Source organism: Pollachius pollachius, assembly GCF_949987615.1.
Source record: "Pollachius pollachius genome assembly, chromosome: 4".
Taxonomy (NCBI): Eukaryota; Metazoa; Chordata; class Actinopteri; order Gadiformes; family Gadidae; genus Pollachius; species Pollachius pollachius.
In genome coordinates, this window is record NC_136937.1 from 8,408,374 (window position 1) to 8,427,551 (window position 19,178).

General features: G+C 47.4%; 2 protein-coding genes across 2 annotated transcripts; one reads left to right on the forward strand and one right to left on the reverse strand.

Moving 5' to 3' along the window:
* Nucleotides 1-2,727: 2,727 nt before the first annotated feature.
* Nucleotides 2,728-4,020, forward strand: rxfp3 (relaxin family peptide receptor 3; the record flags this gene model as incomplete). Its single annotated transcript, XM_079735654.1, has 1 exon — nucleotides 2,728-4,020. The coding sequence occupies one exon, from the start codon at nucleotides 2,728-2,730 to the stop codon at nucleotides 4,018-4,020; it is 1,293 nt and encodes a 430-aa protein (XP_079591780.1).
* A 995-nt stretch (nucleotides 4,021-5,015) lies between these two features.
* Nucleotides 5,016-15,849, reverse strand: slc45a2 (solute carrier family 45 member 2; the record flags this gene model as incomplete). The annotated part of the gene is made up of 7 exons (XM_079735793.1): nucleotides 5,016-5,237; nucleotides 5,545-5,750; nucleotides 6,716-6,839; nucleotides 7,689-7,832; nucleotides 9,160-9,563; nucleotides 13,644-13,820; nucleotides 15,303-15,849. The coding sequence occupies 7 exons, from the start codon at nucleotides 15,847-15,849 to the stop codon at nucleotides 5,016-5,018; spliced, it is 1,824 nt and encodes a 607-aa protein (XP_079591919.1).
* Between the last annotated feature and the right edge of the window lie 3,329 nt (nucleotides 15,850-19,178).

A 19,178-nucleotide genomic window follows, 5' to 3' on the forward strand; every position in this document is an offset into this window, starting at 1 on the left:
ATCTTCAAGATTCCTGCTTTCAAAATGTGTTGTAGTAACTGACCAGTGACCAGGAAGAATCACAGTTCTGGATTAGAGTACCTTTCAAACCCTGATTAGGAACCTTTCGACAGTACCTCCTGAATTATTTCTAGGTCTATTTATATAGCAACCTTTGATCAACAGTTTGTTATGCAGGTTATCCTGCAGAATTTTGATACCCCTTTGTTTTCATACTCTCCTTCAACATGTAAGCCTTAATGCCATGGTTTAATCACAGCTCTTAACATCCAGTATGAAAACCGCTAGGCATACCTGAGAAAAAATCTATTGCTGGATCATGGACAGTCCTTAGTAGTTGACACATAGCAATATATTCTCACACAACAGTATTCAAAGCTGAAACACTGCCAGTAGGAAGAGGAGAAGTTATTTCTTTCTGCAGTCGGTTAGCAGTTAACCTAACAGAGTTAACCCTAACCCTAGCAGTGAGTTAACCCTAACTCTACTAGTGAGTTAACCTTAACCCTAGCCGTGGGTTAACCCTAACCATAGCACTGAGTAAACCCTAACCCTAGCAGTGAGTTAACCCTAGCAGTGGGTCAACCCTTACCCTAGCAGTGGGTTAACCCTAACCCTAGCAGTGGGTTAACCCTAACCCTAGAAGTGAGTTAACCCTAACTCTACTAGTGAGTTAACCCTAACCCTAGCCGTGGGTTAACCCTAACCATAGCACTAAGTAAACCCTAACTCTATCAGTGAGTTAACCCTAGCAGTGGGTCAACCCTTACCCTAGCAGTGGGTTAACCCTAACCCTAGAAGTGAGTTAACCCTAACCCTACTAGTGAGTTAACCCTAACCCTAGCAGTGAGTTAACCCTAACCCTACTAGTGAGTTAACCCTAACCCTAGCCGTGGGTTAACCCTAACCCTAGCAGTGAGTTAACCCTAACCCTAGCCTGTAGTTTGCCTGAGGATTTTGAATTACCTGATACAGTTAAGGACAGATACATACCAGATACTTTCAATGTCGCATTTCCAAATATCTTGAAAGAGGAGCTGGTACACAGAATCTCAGCTGTCATTTGATCTGAGAGAACAAATAGGCCAATATTATTGGTTGGTGAGGATGGACTGGAATGTGTGAAAGTGTACTGCTTGCGCCAGCTGCTAACTTCGGGCTATTAATGACGGTTGGCATAGAGATGTTGCAGCCAATGGAAAATTATGTATTTAATCTAAGTTGGTTTGAATAAGGACCTAAAAGTTTGTTTTGTTTCGGCACAGTGGTAATAGGGCTTCTAAATTCGAAAAAAATCATTGTTGGGTAGTAAATCATTTAATTATTTTTAATTTTTAAAAGTGATTCATGGGTTTGAAATTGTTTTGCGAGACAGTTTTGCCCTCACCAAAAATAGTGATGGGATCAACAAAAAGTCTTGCATTCTGATTCTGTATAAGCCCTATTAAGTTAGTTTAGTTAATGTCGTGTTGTCGCTAAGCACCACAGGAGGTCAGTATAGGACAACCATTCTAATATTGGAACTGGCTTGTAATGTTATCACACGCTTGTCATTTTAAAATGTATCCTGTGGATTAATATAATTTATTTGATGGTAAGTCATCCTTGATAGGTTTGACGCATTAATTATTCAAGCCAACACACACAGACTACCCACACCACCCATGGGTTGCCATCTAAATCACACAAAATAAATTCCCTGGCAGGGAAGGAAAGAATATGTAAAACAGGGGGAGGGAATATTTTTTGAAAATTAAGAGGATCATACATTTCTGGAGGGGTACTGTGCTGTCTCATAATTCGACAGGGTATTAAAGAGTTGACGCACAGAGGCCAACCGACATGAGATTATGCACACACACGGGCATGCAGACACACACACACACGCGTGAATTGCGTAACAACTGTGGTTGGAAAAAGTTGATCAGTCTTTAAAGTCAATAAACTACATTCTTCACATCTGGTAAAACCACAAGGCGTTCCCTTCCCCAGTACACACACAGTCACACAACGCACGCCCCACACCTTTTTGATTGTTTGACAGCACAGTTCGTACTAATTTCTTCTCCTTTTCCTTTCAAAATCCTGTATTTGTATCAGCTATAGCCTATTTATTTGTCCCTTGTACAATTAACGTTGCAAATGACTTCAAAATGTATTTAGTTAACGTTTTTGTACACCCTGTTGGTTATCTTAACCGTCCAATGTGTGGTTTATCACAACAACATCGACATCCTCCCTTGCAGTGGTGTATCGAGGCATTCCACTCCTATAATTAGTCTGTGCGTTTACACGTGGAATCAGAACCACGGACAGCGCCTGCTCCATGCAGCTGTAAAGGAGGGACCTGGATGATAAAAGCCTGGTGGTGGGGGGAGCCTATGGTCAGACCGCGAATCAACTCTGATGGGGAAACACCTGGGCGCCGGACACACCACAAACAGCTTCCGCTGGATTGATCACTTTCATACACCAAGGAGTAACCGGTCGGATTCACTACTACAAAGACGCGGGAATGCGATGAACAGTTCGCAAGAAGTTTCACCTTCAAACTGTTGGATGGATATATAGACTACATTTTTGACAGCTGTTTGTGTGTGTACGTGTGTACGTGTTTGTGTTTTTGTGCGTGTGTGCGCGTGTGTGTGCGCGTGCGAGCGCACGCGCGTGTGTGTGTGTGTGTGTATGTGTGTGTGAGCGCTTGGTGGGGGGCATCGATCGCTTGAGATGTCCGGGGAGTACCCCGACCCGTACGAGGGCTCCACAGAGTTCTCCTCCGGCTGCTGCCTTGTGGGGAACTTCTCCTTCAGCCTCAACGCCACCCACAACAACAACAACAAAAACAACAGCTCCACCACAAATTCGTTCATGCTGTCCAACATCAACAGCAACGATAAAGTGGGATACGGCGGGGACGGCTCGGCCGCGCTGAGGATCACCATCTCTATCATCTACTCCGTGGTCTGCGCGCTGGGACTGATCGGCAACCTTCTGGTGCTGTACCTGATGCGTTCCAAACACGTATGGAGGAAGTCCTCAATCAACCTTTTTGTCACCGGGCTGGCCCTGACGGACCTCCAGTTCGTGCTCGTGCTGCCCTTCTGGGCGGTGGAGAACGCGCTAGACTTCAAGTGGATCTTCGGCAAGGCCATGTGCAAGATCGTGTCCTACGTGACCGCGATGAACATGTACGCCAGCGTCTTCTTCCTCACCGCCATGAGCGCGGCGCGCTACTGGTCCCTGTCCTCTGCGCTTCGGGGTGGCCGGCGCGGTGACGGAAGCGGCGCGCGCTGTGCGCGTTGCTTTTGCTCCGCCAAGTGGATCAGTGCGTTGATCTGGTGCGCCGCCGTCTCCGCGGCACTGCCGCACGCGGTGTACTCTACCACGGCCACCGTGTCAGAAGAGGAGCTGTGTCTTGTGAAGTTCCCTGACGCGCCGGGGGACGCGCAGTTCTGGCTGGGGCTGTACCACGCTCAGAAGGTTCTAATGGGCTTCGTTGTCCCGCTGGGCGTCATCAGCGTGTACTACCTGCTGCTGCTGCGCGTCATCCACTCCAAGCGCGGCAGCAACTCGAGCGCGAAAAGACGCTCCAAGGTGACCAAGTCCGTGACCATCATAGTGCTGTGTTTCTTTCTGTGCTGGCTGCCCAACCAGGCGCTAACGGTGTGGGGCATCCTGATCAAACTCAACGTGGTGGACTTTAGTTCCGAGTACTACACGACGCAGGCGTACCTTTTCCCCGTGTCAGTGTGCCTGGCGCACTCCAACAGCTGCCTGAACCCCATCTTATACTGCCTGATGAGACGGGAGTTCAGGAAGGTGCTGAGCAAACTCCTGTGGAGGATCACGTCGCGGTCCGTGACCAACATAAGGCCGTTCACAGCCACCACCAAGCCGGACCCGGACGAGCAGGGACGGGTCCTGGTTCCCATCCACTCCCCTGAGGAGCCGGTGGCGTTCTACCCGCCCGGGGCTGTGGTCTACAACCACAGAAACGACGCTCTGCCGAACAGTACATGAGGCCCGGGCCGATCTGACTGGGAGTGTTTTGGTTGAAAATCGTTGATTTGGCTGATTTGGCTGATGACCGGCACATTTCAGGCAAATTATTTTGTTGTTATTGATTTTATAAGAAATACAATAGCGATACCCGAAACATAAATTAATGTAAATGTTGCTATTTTCTATGATTATGTCTACGTGCTTTTGTATGCATTTCAAGATGATCCACAAAAGGAACTGAAGCAAAAAAAGGACGAGACATAGAAAAACAAACAATGCAGGAGCCTTTCATTGTGATGGAGAGAGCATACTCATGTTTTCCATAGGGGCCCAGAGCTGTGAGTGTGTGAGTGATCTCTCCCTGGGGGCCCCTTCTCCTGGTAAAGTGTCTCACTAAACAGACAGTGTTATTCAATCAAATTTCACCGCCTTCCTTTTAGATATAAATTGACTGTCACCACTTCTTGGTTCCATTGTTTTGTTTTCGACTCTATTTTATCATTCGATGTTTTTATAGACATGTATTAATGTCTCACAATGTGAGACATTACCGCGTCACTTGTGATTCTCGTGTGTGTGTGTGTGTGTGTGTGTGTGTGTGTGTGTGTGTGTGTGTGTGTGTGTGTGTGTGTGTGTGTGTGTGCAGAATAGCTAAACGACTTTGTGGTGGAGAAGCTGACTGAGATACGTCTAGATTCTGTTGATTTTTATGTAAATGCAAATGAATGCCATTTAATATTTACAACAAAATCATGTCCGAAAAACAGACTGAACCCAAAACGTCTGGCCTCACTTCCTCAGTCAGATTGCTCATCTCACCATGCGATGGAATCTTACGCAAGTAGCAATTTAATGTCGTTATTCAAAACCAATGATGTCAATCGCACAGCGTCGGACGACTCAGCCAAAGAAATAAATCAATAAAAATATCCGGTCGCTCGTATAAAGATTATTTTATTTATTAAAACACTCATTTTGACAATCGCAAAAAAACAAAGGTGGTACAAAAAAAATCACTTGACGTCTCTGACGAAAAGGGCGATGAAGACACAGCCGAGGAAGGCCACGGCGGACGCGCCGACGACCACCACCACCACGCTGCCGGCCATGTTGACCAGGGCCCCCAGCCCCGCGCCCACCAGGATCTGGGCCAGCTGCACCATGCATGTCAGCGCCGCGCAGTCCACGCCCGTGCCCCGCTGCGGCTCGTTGGACTCAAGTAGCCTCAGCTGCTCCTGATGGTTGGAACATTTGATTTGAATAAATTGCATATTTGACATGGATATTGACAAATATATATCAAATCATTCAGCTCAATTAGATTACTATTTGGGTGCATGCATGTCCATGTGCGTCTCCTTGTGTGCGTGCGTGTGAGAGAGAGAGAGAGAGAGAGAGAGAGAGAGAGAGAGAGAGAGAGAGAGAGAGAGAGAGAGAGAGAGAGAGAGAGAAAGAGAGAGAAAGAGAGAGAGAGAGCAAACGAGAGAGAGAGTGCGGGCGAAAGAGACCACGCACTCCTAAACACAACATGTGTCCCGCTACCTCCTCCTCGCGCTGGTACTCTGCGATGAGGTTGAAGGGGATGGTGTACAGCGTGCTGGACATCACGCCGAACACGCTGCAGAGGACCAGGGTGGCCACCACGTTGGGGAAGAGGCCGATGAGGCTGGTCCCCAGGCCGAACACAAAGTAGCCCACGAAGTACAGCCCCTTCAGTCCAACGTGGGGCAGCAGCAGTCGCTGCACGTCTGGAGGCGGACGCGGGGGAGGACGGAAACAGATAAAAGTAGTTTGAACCGGCATTGTATGTATGAGAGCCGCCACAGCAGGTCAGATTTAAATGCTATTGCTTGAGTTTAATTGGCCTCAAGTGGCAGAGCGACCCGTGAACTGCTAATGAGTGGAATGCTCAGAGTGAATTTTAATTTCGAGTTGACTTGCCCTGCCGCTGTTTGAAACTGAATATGGAATCACTCATCACTCATTAATAGGTCTAACAGACCTAGGTAAATATAAATATATATAATAGGTAAACAGACTGTTGAATGAATCATACAACGGCAAAAACCAAAAAGGCCAACACTGTGTTAAGCGCCGATAGGATTTCGGTCCTTCCGTGACTGGCTCACAGTTTCAATTTAAACGTCAAGGTTGGCACGACATGTTACACGCTGCTGCAAGCGATTTTTCCAATCCCAAGTGTTGTTTGTACTTGTGCCATTATATTGCTGCACTGCTACTTCTCACACTCCAGCTGGTAGCTCACTGCAGCCGAAAATCGATTTGTTTGGCCCATCGCAATCCTCTTGGTGCAGCTGGCTCCTTAGAAACAGGATCCGCTCAGGAACGCTGAGGGAGCTGTCTATCTGCCCTCACAATGCCATTCACTGCGTTTCACTCTATTTATTGCAGTATACTTTTAATATTGAATAATGTTCAACTGCTGACTGGACAGCTGTGCATCCTGACACCTGACCCCTTAGCTGAATACAATATGCATAATAAAATGCCCACGTATACCAGTATATTATATATAATATGTATAAACGCACACACACACACACACACACACACACACACACACACACACACGCACACGTGCGCACACACACACGCACGCACGCACACACACACGCACGCACACACACACACACACACACACACACACACACACACACACACACACACACACACACACACACAACTGACTTACATGAGTAGAGTGCCGAAGATACAGCGTTGATGCAGAGTCCCCAGCAGCCGATTTCCACACCTCTCTCATATCTGCTATAAGCTGTTGAGCTATGGGCAGCGTACGGGTTTCCTTTGTATACAATCTGAGAGAGACACACTTGCCAAAGTCACTATGCACTATGCACTATGCACACAAATGGTTCCATAACCTGTGCTATTGAACGGCTCTAAATGGCACAGGGTTTGTAAAAGCTGTTGATGAATGAACCAAGAAAAAGGACTGTACCATTGATGCAAGAATTGATGTAAGAATTAAGCTTTCACTTTAATAGACCTTTTTCAAAGGGTTAGGGTATTATATAAATGAGATCGGATTGATCTTATAATTAAGCCTTTTACTTGAATAGACCCTTTTCAACAGGGTTAGGGTCGTCACTCTTAATGCCAGTTCCCAAAGATTACGTGGAAATTAACGAATAACGCACTTCACATGTGTGTGTGAAGGTGTACTGCTCTTTTTCCGCCATAGGTGGCGCCAAAGAGAACGAAATGGAGATCTTCGATATTAGCACTTTGTTTCACTTTTCTTTCAATTTACTTAGCAGTAAATTGATCATAGAAGTCATGCCCTGGTATATCAGCGCCCCCGCCACGCTCCTATGTGTTCTTCATCAATAAACACCGTGGGTGATGATACAATGTCTCTCCTCAAAGACACCCACACATACATGCACGGAACTCGCACACACACACACACACACACAAACAAACACACAGACAGACAGACCAACAGACACACACACACAAACACATAGACAAACATACACACACATGCACACACACAAACACACAGACACACACACACACAAACAAACAGACACACACACACACATACACACAAACACAGACACAAACATGCATATAGGGGGATAAGCGAAGGGTTATAATACTATAATACCATAATACCGGGTTATAAACGAGGGGAACCATACCTGTCCCATGAAGTCAGTGAAGAAGAGCATGTTGCAGAGGAAGGCCGTCCATCCCAACAGGTGACTAATGCACAGGTATCGGTAGTGGTTTGGCATGTTGAACATGACCTTCATTAACGACCTGAATGTCATTCTCTTCTGGGCCTGAACACACACACACACACACACACACACACACACACACACACACACACACACACACACACACACACATACAGACACACACACACACACACACACACACACAAGCAGAGAGAAAGACAAACACACAAATAATTCAAATGGAGATAACACCAGGCATGTGGAGTATTGGTTTACATAAAAATGAAGGGTAGTGTCATTTTGTTTAGTGTAATGGAATGGAATTTAACGCGTATAATTTCATTTAAGGCCATGTATTGTATGCAATGTAAAGTAATCGAATCAAGTATGATGAAGAGATGCACATATTGTGAAACCTTGTGACCTCAGTTGGGAAACTGTACTGGCGACAGGTCGTTGTCCTCTGTCTCTGTCCGTGTGTCTGTCTGTCTGTCTGTTTATCTGTCTGTATGTACGACCATCTATCAGTCTGCCTGCCAGTCTCCCTGTCAATCAGTCCAATTAGAAACCAGTTGGAAACTAGAAATTTGAATGAAGGAGGGTTCAGTGTAATTAGTCAGTGTTATATTTGCCTGTATTGCCCGTAGGGTTTTTCTTGTGCTCTCTAAATGTGTACCTATTGGTGCGTTTTATTATCCATCCGTCTCGGAAGTCCGAGGACGTTGCCTAGCGACACGCATGAACACGCCCCTTTTCCTCGGACGGCGAACTTGCTTGCCCGGATGAACTCAGAGGAGGCCGAGCAAAATTCCGAGACAGAATTCAAGATGGCTGCGCCCGGTGTGACTTGAAGTATGAACTGTTTTCATTGTGCTTGGACCGCTTTGGTGGTTTAAATGGCAATTTCAATCACTCGTATTACTGCAGTACCTTACTGCGTCCGTATCTCTGCCTATGGCCTATTTTTGAGCGCCTGGTACTCTGCCAATGCTAACGCGACAACAGCTTTCCGGGTGGCGCCCACGTTTTCCTCCAACGACCGAGCGAGACATAATAAAACGATTGAAGGGTGGGCGCGACGTCACATCCGCGGTCCGAGTCGGTTCGCAGAGAATACTCAAACGCACCATTTGTGCGGGAGTGGGTGTGGATGACGGCTGGTGTAAGCAGCCCCAGCTGGCCCCTCTCAGAGTGATTGGACTCTGGGGCAGGGGGAGGCTGCCCACCTGTTGCGCATTGAGCAATCAACGTGCAACAGGTTCAACCGGCCGTCACCGCACCCACTGCCACCGGTGGCCAATCAGGTCTCTCTTCACAACGAGAGACCTGAATAAATGAATGCGTTTCAACAAAGCCCTCAGGACCTAAAAACATAAGGTCAAATCAAAACCAATCAATCGAAACAAACCCCCCCACCCCACCCACCCACCTCCTTGTTTGGCTGCTTGGCGCTGGATGTGACGGCGTTGGCCTCGGACAGAACGGAGAAAGACCGGGGCCGGATCTCCATAGTCGTCTGGTAGGCGGGCTCCTTGGGCAGCGCTCCGTAGCCACCGCCGCCGCCGCCGCCGCCGCCGCCGCCGCCGCCGCTCTGGTACCGCATCAGAGGGATGCCCCCCGAGGTGGAGGTCGAGCTGGGGAGCATCATGGGGGACTGGGGCACCTTGTCCAGGGGCGTTTCCGGGATGCTGACCAGGTGGACGGTGAGGAAGAGGACCCAGGTCAACGCCGAGAAGAAGTAGATGACCTGGTACTCGGAGCCCAGCAGCTTGCCCAGCAAGGAGTTGCCCCAGTCCATGGCTCCTATCAGGTAGCCGAAGGCGCCTCCCAGACCTGGAAGACCAACCGCCGCAGCAAAACGGTAAGACCGCTGAACCGCTGTGACTCGTCTGAGACTCATTTAGTAGCGGTGGGCCGTGACACAGAGGAGGGCACCAGACTGATTGATTGGGCCTTTTTGCGTGTTCAACTGTAGACAGGGTGTCCGCCCCCCCCCCGCTTTGCCATGTAGGTGATTTGGAAAACTGTCAAACCTTTCAGGATTGTGTTCATTATTATATAAAATGGCCGAAGGCACAGAAGCAAGAGGCACTTCAGTGATTAAATTTAAATCCGTCTGTCGGATTTAATTTAAAAGTTTCTACTCTTTTTGAGGAGCAGAAGTTAAGGGATACGCACCGGTCGAGTATAGGTTTGAAAAGGTCTGTTGATCCTCTCATTTTGTGGAAGGGATCGTCGATGTGCAGCCAAGGATGTGAAGGAGTATATATAAATCACGGTAAGGTATGGTTTCGCCTCGTTCTGTTTTCCTCCACCACCCGGCCAGAGCCCTATCTCTGGCCCCCAACGCTAGTGGATCAGACAGTCGGTGTGTCTCGCCTTCATCCTGTTTTCATCCGCCTCCCTGCCAAGCGTCAGCTTCTAGCCCCCCACTACTCTTGAGTTGATCGAAACAATTTATATGGATTCACCTTGATCCTGTTCCCATCCCCCTGCCTGCTAGACCTGTCTCTCACTGTACTGGAGGAGTAGAACAGGAAGCATTTTGGAGGGTTGGCATGAGCATTAGATATCCTTCTTTCACTTTACAGTCCAACAACAGGTCTGGGAGCCGATCTTACCCCTAGAGATCAGGGGATTGCATCTTTTTGTATGTTATGATTATGATTATTATTATGATTAGAAGGTGTCTGCCCTGCACTTGTCATGTGTTTTTATTTACTGTGTTTTGTGATGCATCAAGAACGCAATAATGGTAGAAAATTACAGATGATATAATAGTGGGAGAAAGCAATGCATAACAATGGGACAGTGAAATAATAATGGGACAGTATAATGATGCAACAACGCATTATAATGGGACACAAAGCAAAACATTGAGTGTGAGTGTGATGAGAGTCCATGTAGCAGGATGGCATTGGTTGTTGGGAACCAGGGTAACCTGCAGGAGCTCATGAATAAAGGGTTGAACATAAATCTGCATTATTGTGGCGTTATTTGATCCATCATGTCAACGCACAGATAGTATTATGCAAATGATGACAGCGCAGAGCGACTAATGGCCATACCCAGGGTGAAGCATCAATTCACTCGCTCCCCCCTGCATCCATGAGACTGTTTGCCTCTGTTATCCTCAAGTCTAGGGGATAGAGAGGCTAACATAAAGCCAACTCAAGGCGTACAGACTCTGGGTTTCACGAGAAAAACAAAGCAGGCAAAAGCTGTACTGGTTTAACAGATTCATCCACCTGCTTTGGATGCTTGAATCCTTTCACTTGTTTGGGTAATGGTGTGATTTGTTGTTGAAGTGTAACAAGTGTAGTCTATAAATGGATAATGGATCAAAATAACGCCAAACCATAATAACCTATTTAAAGTGTGTCAAGCTGCATTCTCCAGAGGCCAGCTGGATTATCCTAGCCCAGCCTCAAAACTCTCAAAATTACCCCAGCAGTAATCTTATAATTAACACTGGCAGTGTTTCATGACGATTAAAATCATGGGCGGACAAAAACGCTTGGTTTGGTGAAAGAAAAATGTAATTAAACACCCATTAATTATACAAACGCTTTTCTGATTCATTCTGTTTCTTGCCCTCACGCTCTTAAACACCCGCACATTCCCACACACACACACACACACACACACACACACACTGGATCCCGATCTCCCTCCAACCCCCTTAAGAAACGTCACATGATGCCCGCCTCGCAGTGGCGTCAGAGTGGTCATGACGCAGGTCATGTGTCCGGGCTCCCTCTCTCTCAGCACAGCCCCGTGACTGCAGCACATGACCCCCGGTTGGGCTGGATTATACTGGCCCCGCACCGACGGCTCACTACACCCTGGGCCTCCACGAGCAGATCACTGGCTCCTGGGCCCTCATACTCTGTGGAGTAAAGCATGAGCCGCATGGGGGATACAACATGGGGCCTCATGGGTTTTAAGCATGGGCCTCAAGTGGGGTAAAGCATGGGCCTCATGTGGGGTGAAGCATGGGCCTCATGTGGGGTGAAGCATGGGCCTCATGTGGGGTGAAGCATGGGCCTCATGTGGGGTGAAGCATGGGCCTCATGTGGGCTGAAGCATGGGCCTCATGTGGGGTGAAGCATGGGCCTCATGTGGGCTGAAGCATGGGCCTCATGTAGGGTGAAGCATGGGCCTCATGTGGGCTGAAGCATGGGCCTCATGTAGGGTGAAGCATGGGCCTCATGTAGGGTGAAGCATGGGCCTCATGTGGGGTGAAGCATGGGCCTCATGCTATATTTAGCATATTAAACTGATGCTCATACTGTCTGGGGTGAATCATGGGCCTCTTGCTAGTGGTGTTATGGTTCTGTTAAGGGTTGTTAAAACGATTATGATTGTTATGATGATGTTTATAAGTAGTATTAGTAGTAATGGTGGTAGTCCTGGTGGCAATAGTAGCCGTAAGGAAAGTATTAGTGAATTAAAAATGTTTGTTTTTGCAAGAAACCGTATTAAAAGTAGTGACATCAGCCTTCTATTGGGAGTAATAGCAACAACTTTCTTGGCACTGTAGCTTAATAGGACAAGAGGATATATATTTTTGTGCTTCTTTGTGTCTAGTATATTGGAACTTTTTAGATGAGAATAGGCAAACTAACCATATCAGCCTCGTCAATTGGATTTCCAAAAAAAAAAAAAGTAACAATGTTACTGCAGAGAGGACTCGGAAAAGGTACATTTGAAAAGAAAGATGCAGTTTTCAACTGGGGCATCTGGCGTCATCATCTTGTGCAACTAGAGCATAAAGAACAATTAAATAGATAACCCTTATAGAGTCCCTCACACTTTCATAAAACCCAGAGCCCGAGATCAAATTAGCATTTCCTCTATAGCTAATCACCTACACCAATCCACTCCACACCAAATTAGTCAGCAGGCAGAGCCGGGGACATTACATGCATGACACTTGTGTGTGTGTGTGTGTGTGCGTGCGTGCGTGCGTGCGTGCGTGCGTGCGTGCGTGCGTGCGTGCGTGCGTGCGTGCGTGTGTGTGTGTGTATTTGTGTGCATGTGGGTGTGTATGTGTATGAGTGCGCGTTCATGAATGTGTGTGAATGTATGTGTGCCCTTGGGCGGGTGGCCTTGTGCACAGTTGTATTTGTGGGGTTATGTGTCTGTGCGCGCGTGCACTTGCATATACTGTATATGAGTTAAATTCAAATTCAATTCAAAGTGTTTATTGTCATATGCACAATAAGAAACATGTTCTCAGTCATACAATGTAATTCTTCCTTTGTTTTCCACAGATTGAATGCCAAGAAAGAAATATAAAAAATATGGAATATAGAATATACAATTATTAGAGTTATTAATTATAAGAGTTAGAGTGTGTATGGGTGTGTGTGTTTTATTTCTGCATACACATGCGTGTATCTGTGTGTGTCTGCCCATGTCATTAGTACATTTCATTTATCATTATCATTAACACAAGGACACGTTCCAGATGTGTGGTTCAGCGTCTAGAGTTGCGTTGAACATCAGGAACACACTGTTCAGATGCACAGTGTGTGAAGGGCTAAATCCAAAAGTGTCTGTGTGTTCAAAGGGGCGCAAGATAGCGTAGTTAGCTAATGTGTTAACTAGCTAGTGTTAAGCCACAGGGAGGTTCTGGGTATTGAATCACAATGAGCCCTCGGTCTTGCCGTCAGCATCCTCGACTAAGATGTATTATTCAGTCAGGATGGTGTAATGGCCAGGGTTATGGACTCCCAGTCTGAAGTGACTGGGCTTGAGCCCCAACCTACCTGTAGGCCTCCTTAGGCAAGACGCCTCTCACCCCACCTGGCACCAATTTACGAATCCTCGAACCATCGCCATGGGTTGCTTCGGATTGGAGACTATACGGTGCGTTGTGCAAACGGACGCCCATCCAGTTCCACGAACCTGTGAGCAGGGCGTGGTAGTGGAGGCCTCTCTCCTTGTCTTGGTAGGAGCACACGTCAAAGAGGTAGGCCTTGATCGGCCCGTCAATGAAGTCGGCCGCAAAGTCGAACAGCACCACTCCCAGCATCACCACCACGATGGCCCATATCCTCTTGAGTTCCGGCTCACTGACGATTGCTGCAAGACAAGACATACACGCACACACACAGACGCGCGCGCACACACACATACACACACACATACGCATAAAATAGTTCATCATACGTACGAATCAACTTATGATGTGTGCCATGATGTACTATCTGGCAAATAAGGAGTCATCTTGACGAAAACAGAACACCCTCCTCCCCCCGAGCCAAGGAAGACAAATAAGTACATTGACGCTTAGCTCGGATTGAATAAGCTAGCAGTATATCAATACTCAAACAACACTTGGGTGGAAGTAGTAGTCGTGCAAGAAAAGGAGCATAAAAGCTATTGGTCATTCTTTGCAATTACTAAACTGAGGGCAATCACAGCTAAGAGCACGGTGTCTTGACCAAGCTATTATGCTTTCCCTGGGGTAGGTCACCACAACCTCAGGAACATTGAGATGATCAGCCTACACCGTGTGAGCTCCAACCAGAGCAAGTAGCAACCCCTAATTCATCCAACCCTATACACGCATGTAACACCGCATGAATACAGATTATTTATTAAGCTATACGTGAAGCATTATGCTCACCATTTATTCCATCATGCATTTTGGCCATACATTAGTAGATAATAACATAGAGGATAATTTGTAAAGTCACAGTCAAGGTCAGTGGTCATTATTAAATCATAAGTATGCCAGCATGGGGTTAAAATTGTGTTCTCACAGTTTTTAATCGGACTAATAGCACTCTACAAACCTAGCGGGAATGCGACCAGATCAAGGAAAACCTCCCCCCCCCCGCCCCATGCATGATTATGGAACCGAGTGTTTGGTGACAGTGCGTGGTATAAAGTGTGAGCGCTGCCTTCAGCCCTTTAGCGCACTGAGCTGCTGTTGATGGCGTTTGCGTATTTCGGCCCCCGGAGACTAAAGTCCCAGATGAGGTAGGAAAGTTGTTCCAAACAGGAAGTTAAATAAAGTCAGTTTCTTACCACAACCGTTTATATAGCACTTGCATATCGGTAGTACCAGTTGATGGGTTCCATCCTTCCCAACCCCAATCCCGCCCGTCCGCTCCACCCCCTCACATTCTCTACCCACCCCCTTCACATGCACCCCCCATCCCCTCCCATCCATCCAAACCCTCACATCCACCAATCCCCCCCTGAAATACCTCCACCCGGCCCCTCACACACACCCACCATGTCGGAGGGATGTATTATGTATTATTGTTTCATGACTTGACTACTCAAACATGTATCCCCGTCATGTCAGGTTTCTGGAATGTAATGACTTTCCATTAAAGTATAGGATCTGCGTCTTTGGCCCATTATACAACCCCACGCACATCCACCCAGCCTCACCCTCACATCCGACCACCCCCACCCTCACACAAATCCACCCTCACCCTCACATCCCCCCCTTAACATTCATCCACCCTCACATACATCCAAAGACCCCCAAAATCCCCCCCCCTTTAACACACATCATCCCGATTCCCCCCCGGCCCCCCGGCCACTCACCTGAGACCATGGCGTCCCCGTTGAGGAAGAGGCTGATGCCCAGCAGCATGAGCAGGCCCAGGGCCAGGATGTAGGGCCGGCGGCGGCCCCAGGACGCGCGGCAGTAGTCGCTGGCCGAGCCGATGACGGGCTGCAGCAGGAAGCCCAGGACGGGGCTGATGAGCCACACCAGGCTGTAGAGGCTGCGCGGCAGCCCCACGCTCAGCAGCACCGGCGTGACGAACGCCGCCTCCACCGCGTAGCAGAACTCGCGGCCGAACATCACCAGGCCGTGCAGCAGCAGCCGCCCGCGTGACCGCCGGGGGGGCTCCACCGCACCGAACACCAGCGCGCCGTCGCCGCCGCCGCCGCCGCCGCCGTCGCCGCCGCCGCCGCCGCCGCCGCCGCCGCCGCCGACGTCCCCCATCGACTGCTTGCTCGCTCGGGTGGGACACCAGTCCAGGGAGGTGGTGGTGGTGGTGCCCGTGGTGGTGGTGGTGGTGGGGGAGTGCTCCGGGAGCCGGCAAGGCTGGGGCTGGGTGGACTGGTCTTCCACTAGCAGAGTCATGGTTTAAAAGTCCGGAAGGAGGGGGGTGGAGGGAGAGAGAGAGAAGCAGGAGAGAGAGAGATAGGGGGAGAGAGAGAGAGAGAGAGAGAGAGAGAGAGAGAGAGAGACGCAAGACCTGTGTGTGAAGAGATGAGTCTTGTCCAGTCGGCCCTGGCTGGTGGATAGCCGCTCCTCAAAGTTCCTCAAAGTTCCCCAAAGTTCCCAGTCCCTCCGCTGGTCGCTCGGTAAGGCAGCTTGGTGGATAGTCCTCCGCTCTAGAGCATAACTGGGGAACGGAGCAGCAGCAACACACGACCACTCTCTCGCTTGTTCTCTCTCTCTCCCTCCGTGTGCGGGAATGGCAGGCTTCTCTGATTAGTCTGAGGAGAGCAAGGGGGCCGTGCAAGGTGAAGACCGCGACAAGAGGGGAGGAGAGAAGTATGGAGGCGACGTGTGTGTGTGGTGTGTGTGTGTGTGTGTGTGTGTGTGTGTGTGTGTGTGTGTGTGTGTGGGGGGGGGGGGGGGGGGGGGGGGGGGAGATGTGTGTGCTACTTTAGATCACTTGTTTTATTGCCCTCACTGTCACTGAGGCCTGATGTGCTGCATGGCCGAGAACCTACGGCAAACTGCCTTGTTATTGTTTCTGTGGTTTGCTATGACGTATTTTCTATCAGTTTGTCACCCATTGAGAAGTAGTTAAAGGAGTAAAGACATTGGTACAAAGGGAGGACAATCTTCAAGGAAATCATGCACAAGGTGGGATGACTTGGTGAGGCGCCTTTGAGGTCAGAGCATCATGTGGTGGTCGGTATTTACATATTTGCCCAGGGGCTTAGATAGAAAGGCGAGAAGAATATTGAATGGCTTGAAGGGGCTTAAGGGGAGTTCAACACACAGACCATTAAGTCCTTGAATTGCAAGAAAGGCTTGAGTGTTTCATTAACTGTAATGGCATTTCATTGAACTTCCTTCCCAAAACACAAACCGTGATTCGTTTCCTTTAGTAAACAATTAAACGCCAGATTAATTTGTGCCTGCGCATGCAATTAAATAACATCCTGTTGTTGTGATTTTAATCAAACAAAAACACAAGCAATATTTGACTACCCAAAAAGTACCAAAGAATTGAAATAGCCATGCTGGTTCGAGGAAAAATGGATGTGAGATCCACTTTGATTTTCTCATCTCAGCAAGGTCAGGTGTTGGCTTTACACCAAGAACCAGCAGACTTTACCCAGAAAATCACAAGAGAATCATTAGGACCAGGCAGACACAACCACACACAGCGCACACAAACACATACACTCTATCAGGAGTGCGGGCCTTTTATTTGAGGGGATACACATAAGCTTAATATATTTAACAAAAAGTCACAAAGTGTAGGGCACATTCACTTTTGTGTACCAGCAACTTTTAACGTGTGTTCAATGTAAAGTCAGAATATCCTGGGTTGCCAAACATAGATTGATTTAACCTCTATGAATCTCTCTCTCCCTACATTCTCTCACACCAAATCTCACACACACACACACACACACACACACACACACACACACACACACACACACACACAAGCCCACACACACACACACACACACACACACACACACACACACACACACACACACACACACACACACACACACACACACACAAGGAGATGTTTGTGGGCCGCCTTCGCAATGCTTTAAGCTGATCAAGTGATGGATCATGTGACTCCCAGCCACGGCAGCTGAGCAGTGAAGCAGGAGGAGAAAGGGGGAGGAGTTATTGAGGTGAAGAGAAAAGAATGCTTTGAGCAATTAGGTGGTTTTCTGCTGTATTAAAACATGGTATATTACAGGACACAAACACTACAAGCTGACAATTTAGTTGTGTGTTCTACTGTGTTTAGCCATGCTATTCTACCGGAAACAATCACTACAAGCTAAAGAATTAGTTGTGTGTTCTACTATGTTAAGCCAAGCATGTCTTACGATAGCCTAGCTATTGTCACTAAATGAAAGATGGAGGACCATAAAGAATAAAGTTGAGAACATGTGATATGTTGGTGGGCGAGGGGACCCTCTTCTCTTTTGTTAATTATATATTATCAATATATTTATACATTAGAGAGACTGTAAGAAACCCATTGTTCAGTTTGACCTATGAACAGTTGAGCCTGTGGAACACAAATTGTACAAGGCTGTGTTTTATAATAATAGAGCACTTGTTTATGTTTCAGCTTCTCATTGAGCCTGATGCTGTACTGATGTCCTCCTTGATTAAGAATATATACAACGTGACTCCACCTAGGGTTTGATATTTATGATCTGGTCAAATGTAACGGCATTTCTGCAACTCCACAAGTCCTTAACTTGCAGGTACCTGAAGAAAGAAAAAATCTCTAAGCTTCTCAAAAAGTATGAATTGGTATAAAAAAAGAGTATAAAAAAATTATAATAAAAGAATAAAAAAATATTAGTATTTAGTGGTAGGCCTATTTCCCACTCTGCCACTTATGTAGATGTGTTCACATTATACTGTAAAACAACAACAATGAAACAACGTATTGCGCTTCAAGCCAAAGATGAAAAGCCATCTTTACGTCATTGGTGTCAAAGTGTAAAATTATGATTATGATCCTCATTTCAAGGTTTGCCCACCTAAACTGCAGAACAACCCTGTCCATTTCTATTTAATCACCAAATTAAGTGCGCATCAGGCCTGCATGCGAGGTTGACGAAACATAGTGCACCCTGCTGGGGGTGTAGCAAGGATGTCAGAGTATATATAGATTATTAGTCACAAGATAAATTCAAAAGACACCCTATACTTCCATATTATGAAATGTGTTAAAGGATTATTGAACATACAGAAAGCGATAACATTAAGGACATAGATTTCATACCGGTTGGTCACAGGAGGAGGAGGAGGAGGAGGAGGAGGAGGAGGAATTGGTGGTAGCGTGTGTATTGTGTGAGCGAGTTGCCTGAAGGGTTAACTCTGGTGACTAGATGACAGAGAGCATAGTGTCTTCAGGCTTATCAATAAGAAATGAGCCCCACTGTTAGTTTTCATCTCCCTTCTTCCCTGTATCGATCTACACTCATGGTGCCAGGTACCCCATAACCGCCTTAATTCCTTGGAGGTACTCCAAAGAATTGAACGCATTCCCTTATCCAACTATATATATTTAATTGCCTATACGTTCCATAGATTTAACATGCGATTTTCCTTCCGCAGCACAGCCGAGCATGAAATAGCGGATTAGGCCATTTTCCTAATGGTTTTCCAAGAGACATGAGGAAAATGGCAGAATAGATTCCCTGTTCTACATTTCCCTACTCATTGAGCGAGCCATCCTCAAA